The 20,975-nt window shown below is 37.4% G+C and overlaps 1 protein-coding gene across 10 annotated transcripts in view; it reads right to left on the reverse strand.

Annotated features, from left to right (window-relative positions):
* Positions 1-120: 120 nt before the first annotated feature.
* The window catches only part of acaca (acetyl-CoA carboxylase alpha), a 60,426-nt gene continuing 39,571 nt past the window's right edge, over positions 121-20,975 (reverse strand). For all 10 annotated transcript variants that reach the window (XM_073860871.1, XM_073860869.1, XM_073860872.1 and 7 more), the window contains 15 exons: positions 20,634-20,903; positions 20,433-20,530; positions 18,845-18,965; positions 18,439-18,549; positions 15,403-15,546; positions 15,113-15,233; positions 14,071-14,167; positions 11,258-11,354; positions 11,031-11,166; positions 10,755-10,932; positions 10,447-10,559; positions 9,334-9,488; positions 5,515-5,685; positions 4,548-4,684; positions 121-1,544 (listed from right to left, as the gene is read on the reverse strand). In XM_073860871.1, coding sequence (XP_073716972.1) covers positions 1,418-1,544; positions 4,548-4,684; positions 5,515-5,685; positions 9,334-9,488; positions 10,447-10,559; positions 10,755-10,932; positions 11,031-11,166; positions 11,258-11,354; positions 14,071-14,167; positions 15,113-15,233; positions 15,403-15,546; positions 18,439-18,549; positions 18,845-18,965; positions 20,433-20,530; positions 20,634-20,903 — 2,076 coding nt within the window. In that variant the 3' untranslated portion in view covers positions 121-1,417. The remainder of the gene's footprint in view (positions 1,545-4,547; positions 4,685-5,514; positions 5,686-9,333; positions 9,489-10,446; positions 10,560-10,754; positions 10,933-11,030; positions 11,167-11,257; positions 11,355-14,070; positions 14,168-15,112; positions 15,234-15,402; positions 15,547-18,438; positions 18,550-18,844; positions 18,966-20,432; positions 20,531-20,633; positions 20,904-20,975) is intronic.

Below are 20,975 nucleotides of genomic sequence, written 5' to 3' on the forward strand. Positions count from 1 at the left end.
AAAAGATATATGAATGACCTTTTTTGCAGCATTTTTAAGCCTTTTAAACTATAACACTAATTATTTTACCATTATAATACCTCATTTAACAAAGATGTACCGAAATAATACAAAACCACATTAGATAATTTATTTTATTGTTAATTTTTTAAAGGCAATAACAGCTTGCCACAGTAAACAGATAATACATTTAGACCAAACACCTTTTGTTCAATTCAGCAACATAAAAAGATTTGTGTGATACAATTTACTGCCCATATGGGTTATATATAACATATGTCACAATGTTGACATTTCATTGATTCAAGCTATAGTGCCTGGCACTGAGAGAAAGCTTAAGGTTTTCCAGCAGCATCTGCAACCATCATGATACCATGATGAGAAGGTTCATTACTTCATTCACCTCCTTAAGATATCCTTTTCCATTGTTTTTTTTAATGTAAATATGTCCATCACAATTCCAGTATGTCGTTCTACAGTTCATATGGTAACAATGAAATTCAGCTAACCTGAATGTTGAATAGTCTACAATCACTCATATAGTGTCATCATGTACCGTACTACTTGATTAGTTTAATAAGTTATGACAATGTAACATATTTTCTATGCTAAAAACAGCATATCGATAATAGTACAATATCAGTGAACACATAAAAAAAATAATATTTGCAACAAGGGAATGAAACATGACTGAAATCATACAGGTCACGTGACCTTCCACATGTAGAGTAATACTGTGTTCACACTGCAACAAAACTAGATAGATCTGTCTAGTACAGTCACATTGCTTGCTTTCAGTGTAAACCGTGTAAGACAATATTTTTCCTCGCTGTTCCAAAGCACGTGCATGATAAATTTTCAGCCAGACACACCAATGCAGATGATTGATGTGTCTGGCTGAAAATTTATCATGCACGTGCTTTGGAACAGCGAGGAAAAATATTGAGTTGTTTAAAGACGTTCAACTGGTTACAAAGCTGTAAACTCTTACTACTGTTAATCACTCGCTCTCATACAGTAATCTACTGTTTTCTACACTGCCTATAAAGTGTTATAGAAAAAAAGAAAATGCCATCTAAAAGATTTATCTTGTGCCATTTTTTCATCTCTACAACAGTTGGTCTCCATTAAACTATGTATCAAAGTGCACGTGACTAGATTGCCAAACAATATTATAAATGACAAAAATGCTAGTACATTTTTTTGACTTTAGTGTCTAAAGGTGCGCATTGACATGTATTTCTAACATTTTTACAGTGTAAAAAGAAGTACAGTGTATTTCTGTCATTACTCCTACTTTCAGAATCATAGCCAACAGTGTGACAGCACTGCCATGTCGGCTCATCTAGTCCCAGTCTCCAGTAGCTATTTCTATAGCATTAAGAGCAGGCTCTGAGGTGATGGCGGCGATACTGCTCTATGATGAGGCAGGGGCGTCCATGGTGGACAGAATGCGGACCACCTCGGCACGCTGTGTAGGGGATATGTGTTGCGTCATGTAAACAATGGAGTCCATGGCCACCTCGGGGTTAGCTTGAACCAGGCTAAAACAGAAAAATAAACAAATGGTAGACATTAGGAATATTTCTTTAAAAACTGAATCTTAACTTTGTGCATTAGTGTTAAAATGGATCATCTGAGAAAAGCGTATTTTACACTACTCATCAAAAGTTTAGAGTCGCTTGACTGAAAATGTTTGTATGATCCTACAAACCCTTAAATCTAAAAGGCATGTGCTTAAATGTTTAACTTTATCAGACAAAAACAATAACATATATTATTTTATTATTTTATAATAAAACTAAGGCCTGGTTTTACAGACAAGGCTTAGCTAAACCCAGGACTATGCCTTATTTAAATTGGAAGCACTTTATTTTACAGTAGTGTAATGACCTTGTACATATATAGTGTACTTACCAGTGGTAAATACTTGATAGTTATTATGCAACTCTAGACAAGTACTGGGTAATACCAGAAACATACTTGTAGTGTAAGTATACTGTAACTAACAAGAAACACTACTGTTCTTACAAATGAATGTACAATATAAGAATTTAGTACTTACAGTTAAGTGTGGGTTAATGATAGGTACTTATGGTGTACATAATATGAACTAATAACAAACTGCTGTGCCTACAAATTGGATGTACATGGTAAGTACATGTAGTACATACAGGCCAGTGTAAGTTAATGACCGCCACATAAAGTGCATGTATACTGTAATTAACGTGAAACACTACTGTACTTACACATTTTATATACATGGTAAGTGTGTGGTACATGCAGGCAAGTGTAAGTTAATAAAAGTCCTTTATTGTACCTTTTAAACCCAGGCATTGAATACCGTATGCATTAACTACCAGGAACATATTAACTAGTTAGACCATAAAATAAGATTTATTGTTGTGGAGAACTTATATTGTACATTCATTTGTAAGTACAGTATTGTTTCTTGTTAGGTAGTGTATACCTACACTGTATGTATTTATCTGGTATTACCCAGCACCTATCAAGAGTTACAAAATAACTACCAAGTATGTACAATTGGTAAGTTTATAAGTTAATTATACCATTTAATTACCATGTAGATACTCAAAAGTAAGTACCACACATTTGTCTGCAAGTACAACATATTTACCATATATGTACAAAGCAAGAACACGTACTGTAAAATAAAGTGCTACCGTTAAATTAAGTTGTTTAAGCATATTTTATAAACAATGTGTGTATCTTGAGACAAATCAATGGCACTGACATATGTTACTTTTAAACGATACAATGTTTGCATGATACAATGTTGATACGTAAAGGGTGAAGCTGATTGGTTGGTTCTATTAACATGACCTGCGTTCCAAAGGCAGCTTTTTGAAGTTTAAATATTTGAAAAACCTGGAAAAAGCTTGCTGCAAATCTACATACAAATAAAGTACTGTGTGCACAAAAGACGTGAAATGTGAACAGCCCCTTAAGCATCCCAGGGTAAGATCTCAAAAAGTTGGTTGATAAAACACCAAAAGCATATTTAATATGATATTAAATATGACACAAAATCATATTTGTAACTGAAGTCAAAGCAAATATTTTCACACCATATATAAACTGGAAATTGATTGGACAATTAAAGCATTTAGCAGTCAAATATTTCTAAATAACCATTGCATATGGAAACAGTGAATGCTCATCCTGGAAACCTGTTTATTACATAGCTGCCCTTATGTTTTCACTACAAACTATTTTTTTAACCTCAACTAATAAATCAACTACTATAAAAAGCCGCTAAACGCCATCTGTGTTAAAAATTAGATGATGATATTGACCGAATGATCTCGGCGCGTATTATACGTCAGGGCTCCAGACTAACTTTTTTCACTAGGAGCACAGTGGCCCCCAAATGAAAATTTTAGGGGCACAACCAGAAAATTTAGGGGCGCACACCGTAAATCAACATGCTAACCAAATCTATTAATTTCCACTGTATTACTAATAATTGCTTTAATAATGGATGCAGAAATCAGCACCATCGCTGTCATGACAGTACAGATAGTAAACAGTGGAAACAGTGGAAGAAAAAGTCTTTACGGGTGACTATAGAGTGTCTGTTAGTTCAAAATGTATATTTAGCTCATCCTACCCAACAGTTATATTCACAGACACTGAAAAGACTGGATAAGTGCATTAAATGTTAGGCTTTAGTTCTTCAGTTTCACTAGTGTGCTATCTATTAGCCAGTTATTTTCTCAGGTAGGTACAAATTCCTACTAATTCAAAGCCAGGGCTCCAGACTAACAAAACTGGCAAAAAAAAGTAATTGTGAATGAATTTTGTATGACACCAGCATTCTCATGAGTGTGTGTGTGTGCGCTCACATCTCTTTGATTATTTCATTGCTCATTTCATTGATCATTGACGTGCCCCTTCCACGTTTAATGTATAAAAAAAATACGAAGGTTGGGGGAGGCAAATTTACTGGTCGCACATGTTCGACTGGATGTAAAATTCAGTCGCACACTCTCAAATTTTTGGTCGCAGTCTGGAGCCATGTACATGAATCAATTACTTTCGATTCAAATCCGCTTAAAGGCCTCAGGCAATTCAGAAATACAAGTTTGTTGGCAGAATCCGTTAAACGGCACAACGATTTTTCAGCAAAGCCTCCACATGCTTGGAAGAAGAAGCCACAGGATATTTTTAGAGGAGGTTTACAAAATATATTGGATGTTGACCAGATTTTTGAGCCTTTTACTTTTATTCAGAAAAGACAGTGAAAAGATGACCGGAGAGTGGACTTTTTAGAAGTTGTGATTTCTGCATGTACTTAAATGGTTTTGCCAGGAAACAGTCAAATTTGTTTATTGCCATTAAAGTGCAATTACTAAACCTAAACATAAGATCCTGAAAATGCTCATTTACAAGAAAACATGTCAGACACACTTTTGCATCCGAGCTCTTCATTTCATTTCATGTCCATTTCTATATTTGTTTGTTAAGCAGCTGTGTAAAAAGTTAAATAATTTACAGACAGACACCATATGGTTTGTATAAAGTACCTGCGGATCTGTTTGAGAATGTGGTCCCTGCGGATATATTTGATATTCTCATCGATGACAGACCTGGCACCCTCTTCTTCTGCCAACTGCCTCTCCAACCACTCCACAACCTCCTCATTACTATCCCACATATACGCCTGGGAGAGACAAAACAGAGAGAATATAAATAAAAATAAGAGGAAAGAAATACATCTCAAATATACTTTGATGCTTGCTTGCTGCTTCCTTCCACATAAACTTTCTGAAAATGTTTCTATTTGAAAACCAAGTCACAATGTAACTCAACAGCTCTTCATTTAGACTTAGACAGATAACATCGGGCTGATCTGAAACAAAGCCGGACTTGTGCTTGTGAAGATTTGTTGGAGCATTAATGGGCTTCCGCGCTTCCAAAAAACGCAAGCACTTGTAGTCGGCAAGAACATTTAATGCCCCATATTAATCATTTTTAATCCGTTTGCTTTTAATTAAGAAACAGCGTGTTGCTCTCCTATCTGTGCGTGCCAGGGTGGAGATTAATTGTAGCTTAAGATAGCTCGCTCTGATTGGAGTAATGTATTAGTGGTCCAGACACTGTCTTCCACAGATACTTCAGCCTGCCCTGGAGGCTTGGCTCTGCTCCAAGCAGGACCTGTGTGGTGTGATGATTGGTGAAGGCCTTGTCTAGGCTTTGCATCCATTCTGATCATTTCTACTTTTCATTTATTCTCCAAGTTCACACTCCAGGAAGACTTTAATTTGTGGTAGGAGCAGCCGCGAAAAAATTATTCTTACCAAAAGACACAACTATTAACAGGGGTACAGTGTCAAAAGTGTTTAATTATTAGTGATGTTACACAGTGGCAGAACAGGGCAGGCTGGGGAAGTGTTTGAGAAACAAACATTTTTTAACATTAGCAATGGGTACATACTTATATACCATTACAAAAATATTATTGTGAAAAAATGTAGTTTTTTGATGACATACTTTTACAGCACCCTCTGCTTCCACAAACCAGCGGCGCAGCATGGCTTGAACCTGCCCATCCGTCAGCTCGCTGTTAGCACACTGGATTTTCCTCTTCACGGTGTCCTCCAACAGTAACCGACGCAAACGCCAGTAGAAGAACTGACGAGAAGTCTGCCACTCAAGGATATCCTGAACACACACACACGGTTTTAAATCAAAGTTACAAAGTAAAACAATGTCTTTTTCAGTCCTGTTAAATAATTTGGCCATACCTTGTTCTGTATTATTACTACGAGGTGCATCCTGGGATGCTTTTTAAACACTTATAAAATGAATTCCCATGTATGCTGGACAATTCATCTTTTTATTTTTTTGAAAATGTGATTTACAAATTCACGTTTTGTAAAGAAATTCCTGCAGCATGTAGACACAGTTAGAATTGTTTACAAAACTAATATGCATTTAAGCAGAAGCCTCGTAAAAGTTTTTATGCAAAGAAACACAAGTGTGTAAAACATTAACTTAGGAATCATGCTTAAAGTTACAATGAAGTTTGAAAATCATTTTTTAAATGATTTTAATAGAAATGTAGGCTTCTTCCACACCTTCAACATCCCCTACTTACAAATTTTAATGGCTTGGGGGATTAAGACACCCTACCTCAGACTTATATTTCTTAATAAATGTAACACTGTGCTCTTCTTCACTGTTGGCTAATTAGGGCTGGGTATTGTTTAAAATCTTTCGATCCGGTGCCAATTTCGATACCTCCGTTTCGATACTGGTTCCTAACGATACTTTTTTTCGATACCATATGTTTTAAAATCCATTGAAACATTAACAAAAATACATTCAACACACAACTTTTATTTTTCACCTTAATTAAAACAAATTCTGTTAACACTTCTCACTCAGGGTAACATTATTAATAAAACTGGTTGTGTTTTTTGGATGGGGTGCCCCAGCAGACACACTTATCAGTTTTTTTTAAGAATTAAGAATATAATTAACACATATTTTATGAAATGTAAAATGGTATTTAGCTTGGACTAACACTAAGTGGGTTCATTATAGCTGCAACTTTGACAAAAAGTTAAAATATTTAAATGGGTGACTGAGTTTTACTGGGAAGATTTGTATGCATGTGTGATTTTTGTAAACAATACTCAACTTCATAATTATCAAAACATTAAATACATTTTGGGATTTTTAAAATGAGTAGTAAATGCGTTCAATGTCATTTCATTCAAGTAAAATTAGCAAACCAGTTAAATTAAATTTTAGTTTGTTTTGAATAACGAGTCAGGCTCGTGTTGGGATGCGCGTGTGCGTCAAGTTTACATAGACTGTAAAAAATAGGTTTAAACGCATCATCCATTTTGGGAGATGAGGGCATGAAGGCTTGAAGTTGGGTCGTGTTGCTAATTGCTAATCGCTGCGTTCTTCCCCTGGACCCCGCCCACCTGCCATACCATATGACCGGAAGTGCAGAGATATTCTTTTTTAGGAGGGGAGGAGATTTGCATTTTTGATTAAAGATTATGAGCACACACAAAATTTTTAAAACTAATGAAGCTCACAGATAAGTCATTTGTTAATAATACCACAATATTAAAAAAAAAAAAAATATATATATATATATATATATATATATATATGAAGAGTTTGGTTCCAAAACGCAATAAACGCCATTTTTGAAAAAAATGAGTTACTGCCAAAATCAGTATTATATCAGGTCAGTAGTTAAAAGTAAATTCTTAATTTTACGCAAAATCCAATATCCGCCGTGTTATTCTGTCATCTTTTCTCCCTTTTTTCCCAAAATGCGACAAACGCCACTCCCACTTTTTTACAGAACGCAATAACTCCATTTCTGATATTACAGCCCACCGTTCACTCAATGTAAACAAACAATGGCGGACGCGCGTAGTACACGGAGTCCTGGTTTTCCTCATCTACTTTGTACTACGTGATCAACAAGCAAAACAAAATAATACTTTAATTGCATCGCTAAACCTGTGATGGTTTTCTGTGATGGGAAAGAAACGTAAGCCATCAGCATCTAACAATTTCCCTGAGAGGCACTCGGGAGACGGGTGCTTGTTCTCCCGACAGCATCAAGCTTCTCATGCTAACACATTGACCCCAGAGGATCTTATTAAAAACTGTACATAATTTTACTCAAAGTCAACGAAAATCGAGCAGGACCAAAAACATTTTACAGTCGATCGCTGTGAAAGACGTTAAGCGAAGACGTCAAGTAACCGCAATGACAGGGTTCTTAATGACAAAGTAAGTGTTTTGATTAATAACATTAATGTTTATATTTTTAATTAGTGTGTACAACTAGTCAACTAAATGAATATAACATGGCAAAGATGAATGCACATTTATATAGGCTATTGATTCAATAGATTTATAGCATTTTGAATAAAAACTTGTCATGGATTTATTGCATTTTGTGGAAAAAGTAATCCGTTTTTATAATAAATCTTTGAAAATCAACTTATGGATTTGAATTTTTTTATGTTTTTATAACCTAAAGATGCTGTGTGAAAGTTTGTAACAGAAAATAGTTGTTTTCATCTTGTCACTTTCTTGGTATAGAAAACACGTTTTTACCAAAATTTGTCAAAATGGATTTATTGCGTTTTGGAACCAAACTCTTCATATATATATATATAGTTTTTCATTTCAATTTCATTGCGACTTTAAACTGAAACCCCTCGTCACGAAGCGCCGTTTTGATTGATGTACCTTTCACGGAGACAATACGGCCATACTTGCGCTAACTCTATTGGTAAGACAACTGTCACAAAGACTTTCTGTAAATTTCTCATATTGCATCCTTTCTACACTTGTGCTGGGTGACTGCAAGTTGGACTGCGAGTATCCTCCCCGTCACGTGATGGTGGACATCCAATCGCCGGCGCTTTAGGTCCTTACACGCAAGTACAGGTTCACACAGACAAAGCCGCTTCGCTTTTGGAATCAAAATTTGGCACCGAAAGATAAATCATTTTTCGATACTCAAAGTATCTGAGTTTTTCGTTCGATACCATAAAAGTATCGACATTCGGTACCCAGCCCTAGTTGGCTTCTGAAAACATGTACTCACTGCCCAGCAGAATTTTTAGGTACACCTTGCTAGTACCGGGTTGGACCCCATTTTAACTGCCTCTTAATTCTTTATGGTATAGATTCAACAAGGTGTTCAAAAAAATTATTCGAGATTTTGGTCCATCATGAAACGGCAGCATGTAGTTGCAGCAAATTTGTCGGCTGTTTGACGCGTAATTTGTTGTATTTGTAAACAATGCATGGTTATGACTTCATAATCCACGGTCCGCATTTTGTTGTTTTCACATCTGTGGCAAATGCTGACGGTCGCAAGGTTGCTCATAACCAAACAATATTGCATTAGACAATGTTAAGCCTAATGTGCAAACAGAATGGTTGTTTAAGTCGCGGCTTCATTTTGACAGAGGGTGTGCTAAGGACGTGAAATACTCAGAAAAGCCATTCTGGCACCAACAACCATGCCATGTCACTTAAATACCCTTTCCTCCCCATTATGATGCTCGGTTTGAACTTCAGCAAGTCATCTTCACCACGTCTAGATGCCTAAATGCATTGAGTAGCTGCCATGTAATTGGCTGATTAGCAGGTGATTTAACAGGTGTACCTAAAAAAAGAGGCTGGCAAGTGTAGTGCCACAGTATTATCATCTGATTTGACCACAGTAGTCTTTTTTATGACCATGCAATAGACCAGATGTGAAAATGTCAACAGCAGGGCATGCAGTTCATGCAGACTTTAGCAGAACTGAATACTCACAGTGATGACTCCCTTCTCCTGCATGCGGCCTGGCGTGTCATGAAGGTCAGCAAACTGCACAGCTATCTGATGATATATGGGCAGCAGAAACTCTTCTCTCTCTTTCAATTTACCCTCCAGCTCCTTACGCTCGCTCACGCTCAACTCTGGCGTGCCTGAATACAAACACGAACAAACTGACATGTAAATTTGCATATGATGTTGCAAAAATAATAGCGCAATATATTAATATAGAACAATACAGCACATCTCAACCTTTGTGTCAGTTCTAAAGTCTAAAGATAATGCACATATATATATATACATATACATATACATATACATATACACACACACATATGCAGCCTAGCCAAGGAGCTCTCTAAGATCTCCCATCAGCCCTGTGGCTGTCTACCAGAGATCGATCACGTCACAACTAATCATTCAGCTCGGCCGCCTGCGATACCGCAGGCCACTCTTGTGGCACGGTCTTCTTTAGTGACTGCTGAGGGTGTAATCGATTGAGGGAGGCGTGTAACAGCACTGGGGTCTGATAGATCTAAGGCCCCTGTGATTGACACGTCTCCTCTGGACGAGACAAAGAGGATCGACATAATCAGCAGTGGTAAGGTGCTTTAATACAGAACTTATACACATCCAACGAGGAAACAAAAACTCAGTGGAAACAGAATTATGGAAATCAGCAAGCAATCAGAAAATCTTGTATCTAGAATCTAAAAATCACGACAGCTGCCATTGTTACATTGTCAGATGCCTTTGTAAGTATAATATGCTAATTCCCAAGAACCAATCTGTAAAAAAGACAACATTCATTTCAAGTCAGACTACAATCTCTATAGCGGTTTATGAGCGTTGTTTATTCAAATCACGCATTAAAGCTAAGCTTTTATAAACTCAGTGTACACTGCATTCTCCAGGCATTCCGGTCAACTGGGATGTCAGTATTGAGATAAAAGGATTGTGAGTTTTCCACTATTTTAAAGCACACCGTCGGTGTAAATCAGTATTGTTTGTTGTTTGCTTTAGGCCCCTGCAGAGCATTTGGACCAGGGAGCGGTGCTGTGTGACATTCGACTTAACAAGTGGATAATCTCAACAATAAATGTAACTTACCCAGTCTTTCTGCCAGCCCCATGTACACTGGGTCCACTCGTCTCATGGTCTTTACCAGATCTTTCTTACGAAACTTAATCTCCACTGTGCCCTCAGGCTCCAGAACTCCACCACTGTTGAACACAAACAGATCAATGCATTTCTCTTCACAAAATGACCAAAAGTTAGTACAACTAATATAAAAAAGGGAGGTTATGCTGCATGCTAACCAGAAACAACAAATTTGCATGTCCGCATTAAACTTTAAATATCATGATATAAAGATTTTTTTTTACAGATATTTTACTCCCACATCCTGATCTTCTTACCGGCTGTCCTTGTCTGCATACATCTCCATGTGACGAGGGTTAATGGTGGGGTCTATCACAACCCAGGATCCTCCTCTGAGCTCTGCCTGTGGTGGGATGTAGACCAGTACTGGCTGCCTGTACTCTCTCAGCCCATCCACTATATACGCTCCAAACTTCAGCACCTGATCATACATGTCTGAAGTCACACGAATTGAGGTGTTAGCAAAAACCATCACATGTCTCCAAAGTATATGTACTTAAACCCAAACCCAGTTCCTTTTCTGTGTCAATGACCTTTCATTCCTCCAGAAAAGCCCCTCCAGTTGGCGAAAACGATGAGAGGAAGACCCTCTCTGTTAAAGTCTTTAATGGCCTGTGCTGTCTTAAAAGCAGAATCAGGGAACCACACCTGTCCTGCCTGCTGGATGATCTACAGGAAACACAGCACAAATACTGGATTATTATCTTCAGAGAGAAAATGAGAGAGGAAGAGTCACATACATGCTTCTTTTAGTGCTCACCTTGGCTTCTGAATCTAGATTAGCAGGATCTGCTGGAATGGACAACTCCACGGATCGGGTTTCTACTGCAACAACTCCAGTTGGTATCCCACCCAACCTTTGATTGACAAGAGATGTTTGTTATACAGAGACACATTATATAAACACTCTTCAATTACAAAAAAAAGTTATTTGAATTTTTACACGGTTCTAATTTAGTTAATAAAGAGATATGAGCAGTTTAAATGCAAAACCTTCTAAGGGGCCAATCACACCAAATGCGTTTATGGCAGTTGCAGGCAGAGTCCTGCAACGGGTCGGGTACCTGCATAAAAGTGGCTAAAACGGGTGGATTGTGACATTCCTAAAATTCAGAGGCAGGGATGTGGGCGGATAATTAACTCTTTGCGGGCGGGTAGTTGCGCGGATAAAAATATGTCCAATATTTGTATGTCTAAACTACCATTACACACACGCAACAACGATATGACATTTGACCCATCACGTCACCACCATTGCGATTTTTGTTGATGCTCCTCGTAGCATAGTTGGAGTGAGCGTTGCAGGAGTAGCTATGGATAAAGTAAAAGTAAAGTTATCAAGCGGAGTATATAAAATTGTCGTCAAGTCTTTAAAGGCCAAATTGGATGTGTGAAGACAGTGTGATAATACGAAGTTGTATTTGTTCTTGTTTTTTCATGAATAGGTCATTAATAGGTATTTGCGTATAGTTATCAGGTTCCATAGCCTATTTGGGTGCCGATGGTAGGCTGCTTGAATGGCGCAAAAAGCCCACTTTAGCAGGTTTCATAAGCCTATTCATGACACTATTTTTTATCTCGCACCTCTCTCTAGATCACAACAAAGCACTTTAATTGGAATGATTTTAGCGTGTGTGATTTATCGCGGGCACAGATCGGGTAACGGGCCAAATATTACTGGTCTGAGCAGGTCCGGATTTAATTTTGATATCACGGTGACGGGTCGGATCTGGTGCTGAACTTTGTGGGTACGTTTGGGGGCGGATCTCCAAAAATGGACCCGTGCAGGACACTGGTTGCAGGTGCCTTTTTTGAATGATTTTCTAAGGGCATTGAGCGTTATGCTGGCTGTTTATGCGCGCAGAATGCCTTGCGTTTTTTTCTGCCTGCCACAGCATGCGTTTTTGAAGGACCGCTGAGAGCGGAAAAGTGCCCGACGTCATCTGCGTTTTCCATTGTCCAATGGAATGAGGGGAGAGGCGGGCTTTCTGTTGCGGTGATGGAAGTTTACAGATGCTTGGAACAACCGGACTGCACTCACTCTCTCCTGCATGTTTGTGCACCTCTCACCCTCGATCAAGGTCAGGGCAAGCACCCTCTTTTTAAGGTTTCTGCTAAAGTGACAGTCACAGTTTACAGTAAAAGAGTGTCACAACATGTTTTCTTATAAATGAGCATTTTAATCAGGCTCTTATGTTTAGGTTCAGTAATGAAAAGTGCAGTGAAAAGGTTATTAGTTCAAAATATACCCCCTCATTTTCACAAATGTCCTTTTAGTCATTTCATTGGCATTAAACAAATTTAAGTGCATGCAAGCTTTTTTGGCAAAGACCTCCACTTCTAAAAAAGCACTTTTAAAAAAATCCACTCCTTTGGAAAAGACATAGTAAACATAATAAGTATTCGTTAAGTTTCAGTAAATTTTTCTGATGCGTTTCTGAAAGGACTTCACTGAGGGAGAGAGAATAGAACGTGCATCGTATTTTATTTATTTTTGCAAAAAGCACAACATTCTGTTTTTATTTTGAGTGAAAAAAGACACTTTAATGTTTTACTTTTAAATTATGTATAAATCACATCTGTATATCCAAAATTAGCAGAGTAACCTGAGTCTTTTTGCGCAATGATTAAAAAATAAAGAAATAAAAAGGTTGTGGCGCCTGCGCCGCAGTCGACCCCAGGAAGTTCATTTGTTTATAGTCACATTAGAGTTAAGATAAAACTGTTAGGGGCTAATCTCACCAAACGCGATTTAAACGCTTGGAAACGCAAGGCATGACACACTGCCTTAAAAAAAAAAAGAGCAGTGCGGCTCGCCTTTTTATATTGCTAGGAAACCACCAAGTCAGCGGTCTTATCAATCAAATATTGAAGCGTGAGCGCTCTTTTGCTGTTAACTGTCATATTAGTAGAAACTTTAAAAAGAGGACGCTTGCTCTGACCTTGTTTGTGGGTGAGAGGTGCACAAACACGCAGGAGAGAGTGATCGAGTGGAGTCCGGTTCTTTAACTGCAACTGTAAACTTCCCTCACCACAACGTAAGGCACACCTCAATGCCTATAGAATATCATTCAAAAAAGCCACCTGCAACTGCCATAAACGCTTTTGGTGTGATTGGCCCCTTAGTCTATACGACTACATTCTGTAACAACATTAACATACTCTAGTGTCAATTTAACAAAATTAAAATAATTTAACACACATCTCTATTATAAAGAGCATTCTCTTTTAAATATTTGGTTATTATAGAGATTTCAGTGGACTGATGTACTCTAATGTTCAATGCAGAATTATTCCTACTGACAAATGCTGCCTTTTAGACACTGATGTCATACTAAGGTCAATAGGTGAGAGGAAGACTCCGCAATGACAGAGAATGTAAAAATTATATGCGGTCATCAGTGTGATTTAAGCCTTTGCTAAAATGAGAAATTACTACTGTAGCATATGTAAAATGGAAGGGACGGAAAATAAAAATAGTCATTATCTTGCCACATTTCATGATACATATAAAAACACAAGGATTAGGGTCGTTCTCATAGTATTGAGAATATATGGTACACTGGTGCTTACCTGGCCCGACCCACGATTACACTTTGTGCCCATGGCTGCATGATCTCCAGAAAAGACCCATGATCAAAGAACCCACTAACCCACACACCCTTCGTGTTCTGTGTGGAGGAAGAGAGAGAAAGATAGCCATAAAAGCAGCGTATCTTCATCAGATATATGCTGAGCTGAGACAGAGAATATGCTTGCTGCAGTGAGAGGTTACCATTCAATTAGACTCTGAAACTTGTCTTAGCGGCAAGACAAAGACTCTCTGCTGCCACCCTACTCTTGATATCTCCCTACCTCACTGTGGCAATTACAGTGATGTGTAATCTGTCTCTGCTGTAAAAAACATTCCATATATCCCAGTCTTATCTCTGAGAGGAGAGACCTAGAGCTGTGCCTCAAACATAAACCCTCAGACCACAGTCATCTATTACTTCTCCCCTCTCCGAATAACACATTCCTCTCACAATTAATATAAAAAACATCAGCACAGGAACCATCTACAAATCCCAACAAGCAACATAAGGAACTTTAAGTGTGTGTAGTTAGAAATAATCATAATTCAATGTTATTTACTAATATATATATATATATATATATATATATATATATATATATATATATATATATGCATGTTTGTCACACTATAATATTTCAGATAATCAAACAAATGTAAATATTAATCAAAGATAACACAAGTAAACACAACATGCACTTTTCCACACAGGGCCATGTATGTTTGAATTTTAGTTTTCATAATAAAAATCTATCTATCAATTTATAAAAACTGCAAATTGTGTTTACTTGTGTTATCTTTGATTTATATGTAAATTTGTGACAAACATGCAAAAAAATAAAAAATCAGGAAGGGGGCCAACACTTTTCACACCATCGTACTTCCACTTTAAGTATATTCTTGTAAACACTTTTAATTGCTTAAACAAACTAAAGTAGGGGTTGAAATTATTTTGCTATATGCTATATATGCATCAGTCCATATAGCACGCATTCAAGCAAAAAAAATCAGCTTTAAATGTGGGTTGTGGTATGCACTTACTCTGACTGGGACGTCCCGCCAGCATCCAGCGTGGGTCATAAGGTGCCTTGGTAGGAACAAACTCAACTGGACGATCAATTGGATCCTTAGCAGATAGCATAGGCACAGGACTAGATGTTTTCTGTAAAAATAAAAACATTGTGGAACACCCACAACTAGCCTCAGAATATGTTCAATTGTCTGGGCCACAAAGCTTTCAATGATTCAAATAAAACAGTTGACATTTGTATGGGATAATCACATATTTTACAGTCAACCTGTTCAAGTCCTCTGCAGGCCATTCTGCATACCTTTGGCATGTAAGACAGCCACTGTAGTAATGTAAACACTCCCTCAAAATCATCACAAACAGTAGTGTGTGTAACACCATTATTGTGCATGATTTGTACTCCACCCAGCTGATTATTGGAGGTGTACACCTCACGACCCAGAACCTGTGGAAAGAAAAGAAATGAATGACTAAACTGTAAAGATTAGTATAGTCTCATCCTCATGAACCTTTATGAATGCATTGCCCATGAATCTTTAAAACACTGCCTAATGTTTATTTACTGGCCCCTTTATTAGGTAAACTTTATTAGCTTACTAGTACTAGGACCTTTTACCATTTTCCCTTAAAACTGCCTGGTTGTTGAAAAGATTATTTGGAGATTTAGCTCTATTTTTTGTCTGTGTGGAGAGACACCACATGTGTATTCACGCTCACCCTCAATGAATAATACTTTAAATTATACTTAAAAGGGTTGTGCAATATGGAGTAAATTGAATAGTAAAACAAAGTAAGCCAATGTATTTAGTACACTGCTCTGGGTCTTGTTGTGGTTATCCTTGATATATGGATATGATTTAAAGCTATCTGTCTGGAGCAGAAAATACAATAAGCGCCATGGAAGTATAAAATATTAAGAACAGATTAATGTTTAAATTCAAATCTAGTCTTGAGTAACCATGCAATGGATTTATTATAAACACTCTGATCCAAATCTCAAGATTCAATATTAATTAAATTCAATTTTATTTGTATAGTGCTTTTCACAATTGTTCATTGTTTCAAAGCAGCTTTACATGAATAGAAAAACACAGAATAATCTAGATAATATAAGAAGACAACAGCAGTTAAAAATAAACCGTACAAGCGAGCTAAGTAATAATGTATACAGTGCTAAGTGCTAAGTTAAGCCAATGTTGGCTGACTCTCCCGGGGATGAAAAAACCCCTAGGACAAAAACCTTGTGGGAAAACTCCTAGGAGGACAAAAACCCTTGAGAGAGATTAATATATATATAAACACAATAGGGATAGGAAACGGGTAAGTGGATTAAACTGGTTTTAAAATGCTAACAGGAGTCACAAAACAGCTTGCTTGCGTGAATGAATTTGTTTATTTCAAATCAAAGTTTTTCATACGTGTTAAAGAAATAAACAAGTTCAATCACGCAAGCAAGCTGTTTTGTGACTCCTGTTAGCATTTTAAAACAATGCACATGCCTAAAGTTAGCATTACTGATGTATTTTGGCAAGTAAACAATATTGATCATGCCTTAGTTTTTAAGCAAATTGAAAAATCTGTTGTTTGTTATAGTTTTTCTGACAGCTATTTTGGTTTTATTTTATATTCGTAAAGAATATATTTGGCAGTAGACCTTGTTTTCTAAATAACAATGTAACAGATTAAGGGCTTTTCAGAAAACACATTTTAATGTTATAATTAGGAAGTATTCCAATGCGTGTCACAGTAATGTCCATATGTACAGCAATAATATAATACATGTTATTAGTTAACATTTTGTTTATAGCTACGTTTAAGTAGAGACAGTGAACGGGTTTTTATGAATGCACTGACAGGGCCCCCTCACAAAAAGGACCCCCCAGAAGTCTAGGATTGGCTAGCATATCCGGAGACCTGAGTTGTGATGCTGACAATAATAGGATTGCAAAGGACATTCACAGGGATAGATAGGGCGTTCCTGCTGATCCAGAAGATAACATCATGCATTACAACCTGATATTGCATTGTAAAGACATGCACAGGTAAATTTATAATAACCTGCTCTGGACTGCTGCAGTGAATGGAGAAATGAATAAATAGAGGGATAGAGAGAGCGATCTGTCTGGGCAGAAGTGCTCAATTTTGCTCTAGGAGGAATGATATCTGTGTCCCTCCTGTCTCCAGGCATCAGCCCATTTCTATGCAAATAACAACTTCACGCTTCTTTTTTAATTATTTCTTCAGGAGCCGCATCATCATGACGAGACCGAGAGACCAAGGGTTGGGTGGCAGTCACTGAAGGGTGAATTTATACATGGGTCGATGATGCGACGCCTTCAGTTAAAAATGGGTTTAAATGCATAAAAAAGATCCTATATATGTAGTAATTCTCCAATGTGTGTATTTACTTTAAGCTTTTAAAAATCATTAGTTATTTGTAATTTTTCTGTTATTTAAAGTGTCAAGATATCATATGGTGCGACCGTCTGGCCATAACTGCTGCTTTGGAAATTTCTATAAAATGCCTCTTTACTGCACTATTTGGCATGATTTTCAAAGCGTTTTGTATTTGTATTTGTCAAAATATTACATTGTCCCATTATGTAAATTTCATAAAATCTCATGTGGTGCGATCATCAAGAAAGTAGCCAAAAAAATAAAATAAATAAATAAACCATTTATATAAACCAATTTATTAGAATTTTCTGGGAATAATACATGGTCAGTCATGTTTTTCGTTTACAACAAAATGTCTAAGTCAAATACAAAGCAACATCTAGTGCAAAGTGCCTTTGTAATGTTGGTCATGAAAACCAACATTATAAAGGTGCCGGCTTAAAAACACATGCTTGAATGCACAACCAACCAAATACAATTCCTATTAGGAGTAAACTAAGGCACTGGCTGATTCATAAAAGTCATATTGTAACGCAGTCGTGGTAATTGCATGAATTAGGGCTTCATTTATTTGGGTCATAGATGAGCGCACACAAGACTTTATGAGTTCACGCTAGCCTGTCACAAATCCTGCCTCAGCCCAATCAAATTACTTTATGCAATTAAGAAAAAGGCCAATCGAGAGGCCTTATCTGCAGAGTGAGTGGGTAATTTATGCACATGTGCCATTTTTATTAGCAGCAACTAAACAAAATAGGAAGACTTTTGAAAATCAACACAACAGAGACTGCGAAAATTATAAAAAAACTATTTCCAAACTTTTGTTTGGAATGTCACCATCACAAATTTATGCCAGCAACATGAAGTAATGCATTTTCTGCAAATGACCACAGCAACACAGCAAGGTGCCTAAAAATGTAAAAAGGGGTTTGTTGCTAACCTTATTGAGAGCTCCAGCCCCAGTCAGGATGATGTGGGAGTTCTCCACCTGTATGGTTCTCTGACCAAGTCTCACTAGGTAAGCACCGATTCCAATGGCCCTGCATGTCACCTGAAAACCACCAAAGACATAGAAGGTCATAGACACAATAATACGTACGTGCTTCTCTAAATTTATTGCTTGTACATTTACCACTAACCAGCTGACCGTTCCCATCAACTTCCATAGTAGGAAAAAATCATTTATCAAAATATAAAATTTTGCGTTTAACAGAACAAAGAATCTGATACAGGTTTAGAACAACATAAAAGGTGAGTAAATTAAGTTTTCATATTTGGGTAAACAATCCCTTTAATCTTTTGCCCAATTTTTGCATAGGTTTATAATAAGTGTATGGTCAGGGTACCAGGTTCATAGTGACAATCTCCTCGTATGCTAGTGATGACTCTCCTGCAATCATGCCAGAACCTCTCAAGTTCTCCACACCCAAGCCCTCCTCTTTACCAATGATATCAGTGATCTTATATCTGCAAAGACACCATATTAATGTTCTATTAAAGATAATTTAAAAAAATTAAATTTGTAATTCTCAAACATTTATTAGCAAATGGACATTTAAAATAATTTTATTATGTGAAAAGAAAAAGAGTGTAGTGTGACAAGCGAGATACAGGGTTCGCACACCTTAGCTAACTTAAAATTCATGGACCTTTGAAGGACTTTCCAGGTCCAATACCCTCAAATTCAAGGACTAAATGTGGGGATACATTTCAAGTGAGAGCAAGGTTACATCGTGTTACCTTAAAAGATACATTGTTACAGTTCCCTTTCAAGGGTACTAACGCTGCGTCGCTGTGGTGACACTTTGGGGACGACTTCAGGCATAAGTGCGTCTGAATGTGTATATCAAATTCAACCAATGGTAAGGCTTAACGACAAAGACAGGGTGACACTGGAGCCACGAAGTATATTGCTACCTAAAATATTGCCAAAGACAGCGTTACAGGGATGCAGGAAGTATGGCAAGGGAGACGCAGCGCCTCGTTCCCTTCTCAGGGAACAACAGTAACATACGTAACGCGAGACGTTTTCATTTGTCAAACACAACTATGCAAAAAAGCATTTTGGTATAGTCAACATTCGCATACAGATGATATAAGCATTTAAAGCGAACAATTTAGCACGTGTGCTTAAAAAGCCTAGAATTTTTATGATATAGGGGTGGTTTCCCGGACAGCGATTAGCTTAAGCCAGGACTAGGCCTTAGTTTTAATAGGAAATATAACTAGTTTTAACAAACATGCCTTACTAAAAACATTACTTGTGTGCATTTTGAGGCAAAAAAAATGGCACTGATGTATTTTAAGTCAGTGCAAGTTGTATACAGTTTGAACAGCTCTTACATTTATTTTAGTCTAGGACTAATCTAATCCCGGTCCAGGAAACCGCCCCATTATCATACACTACAGGGAATAATATGGATTTTTTTTCCAGAAACCTTCTTGCATAAAATAGATTCAAGCACTTTCAATGACCTGTATCTATGTATGTATATTTTCAAAAACATCCCAGGGCCTTGAATTCCCCCCCCCCCATATTCACAAACTTTCAAGGATTTAAAGGACCTGTGGGAACCCTGGAGATATGAAACTTGCAAAGCTACAGGTATGAAGGAATTAGTCAGCCTGGTACAACAGCCAATTTTTCAATTTGGCAAACAAAATTATATACTGATAGATTCAGTCTTAAATTCTGATTGGACTGTAGTACTTAAATTAATTATCAATAATAAATTACCGTACTGCTTACTAAATACCGCTAAGTATTTTCCATCACTGTTTTGCTGTCACCATTATTATAAACGCAAAAAGCCACATGGGTCTGAGAAATTTGTCAATAAAATTGCTGAAATGCATGGCTTATTACTTTAATATATGTCATAACCAAATACCAGGTCTGAACAAAACAGAAGGTTATAGGTTAGTGTAACTCACCTGGATTCTCCTTCATCCTCCACATGCTCACAATGCACAGAGTTCAAAGCAGAAACCTTCTTATAGTCCTGAGGTGTGAGGTACAGGTACTTAAAGCCCTACAAACCAACAGCCAAACATTGTGATACACAAGCATCCTTCAAGCGAAGTGAACACTGTATTAATTAATCACTGATGCCTTCCCCTGGAGCCCGTCCAAACCTTGTATGGGTCTGCTGTGTCCTGCCAGGCGACATGAAACATGTGTCTGATTTCTTCTGCCAGGCCGATCCGGGCTCCACTGTTGGCAGCGATGTAGAGTCGGGGGATGCCACTTTCTCTTGCCATCTCTGAAGCCTGCTGGAACAAATCATCCTCCTGGGGCCCGAAGGAGCCTATCTTGTATGTGATGTCATTGCTGATCACAATAATCTCACGACCAGCCGGGTATTCAGGTGTTCTGAGAGTCATTCGCCACGCAACCATGCCAATCTAGAAAGAGTGAAAGTGTAACATGTTGTGTCAAGTATGGTAACTCGTACTCGAAATATATCCTCTGCATTT

The sequence above is a fragment of the Misgurnus anguillicaudatus genome, chromosome 22 (assembly GCF_027580225.2).
Source record: "Misgurnus anguillicaudatus chromosome 22, ASM2758022v2, whole genome shotgun sequence".
Taxonomy (NCBI): Eukaryota; Metazoa; Chordata; class Actinopteri; order Cypriniformes; family Cobitidae; genus Misgurnus; species Misgurnus anguillicaudatus.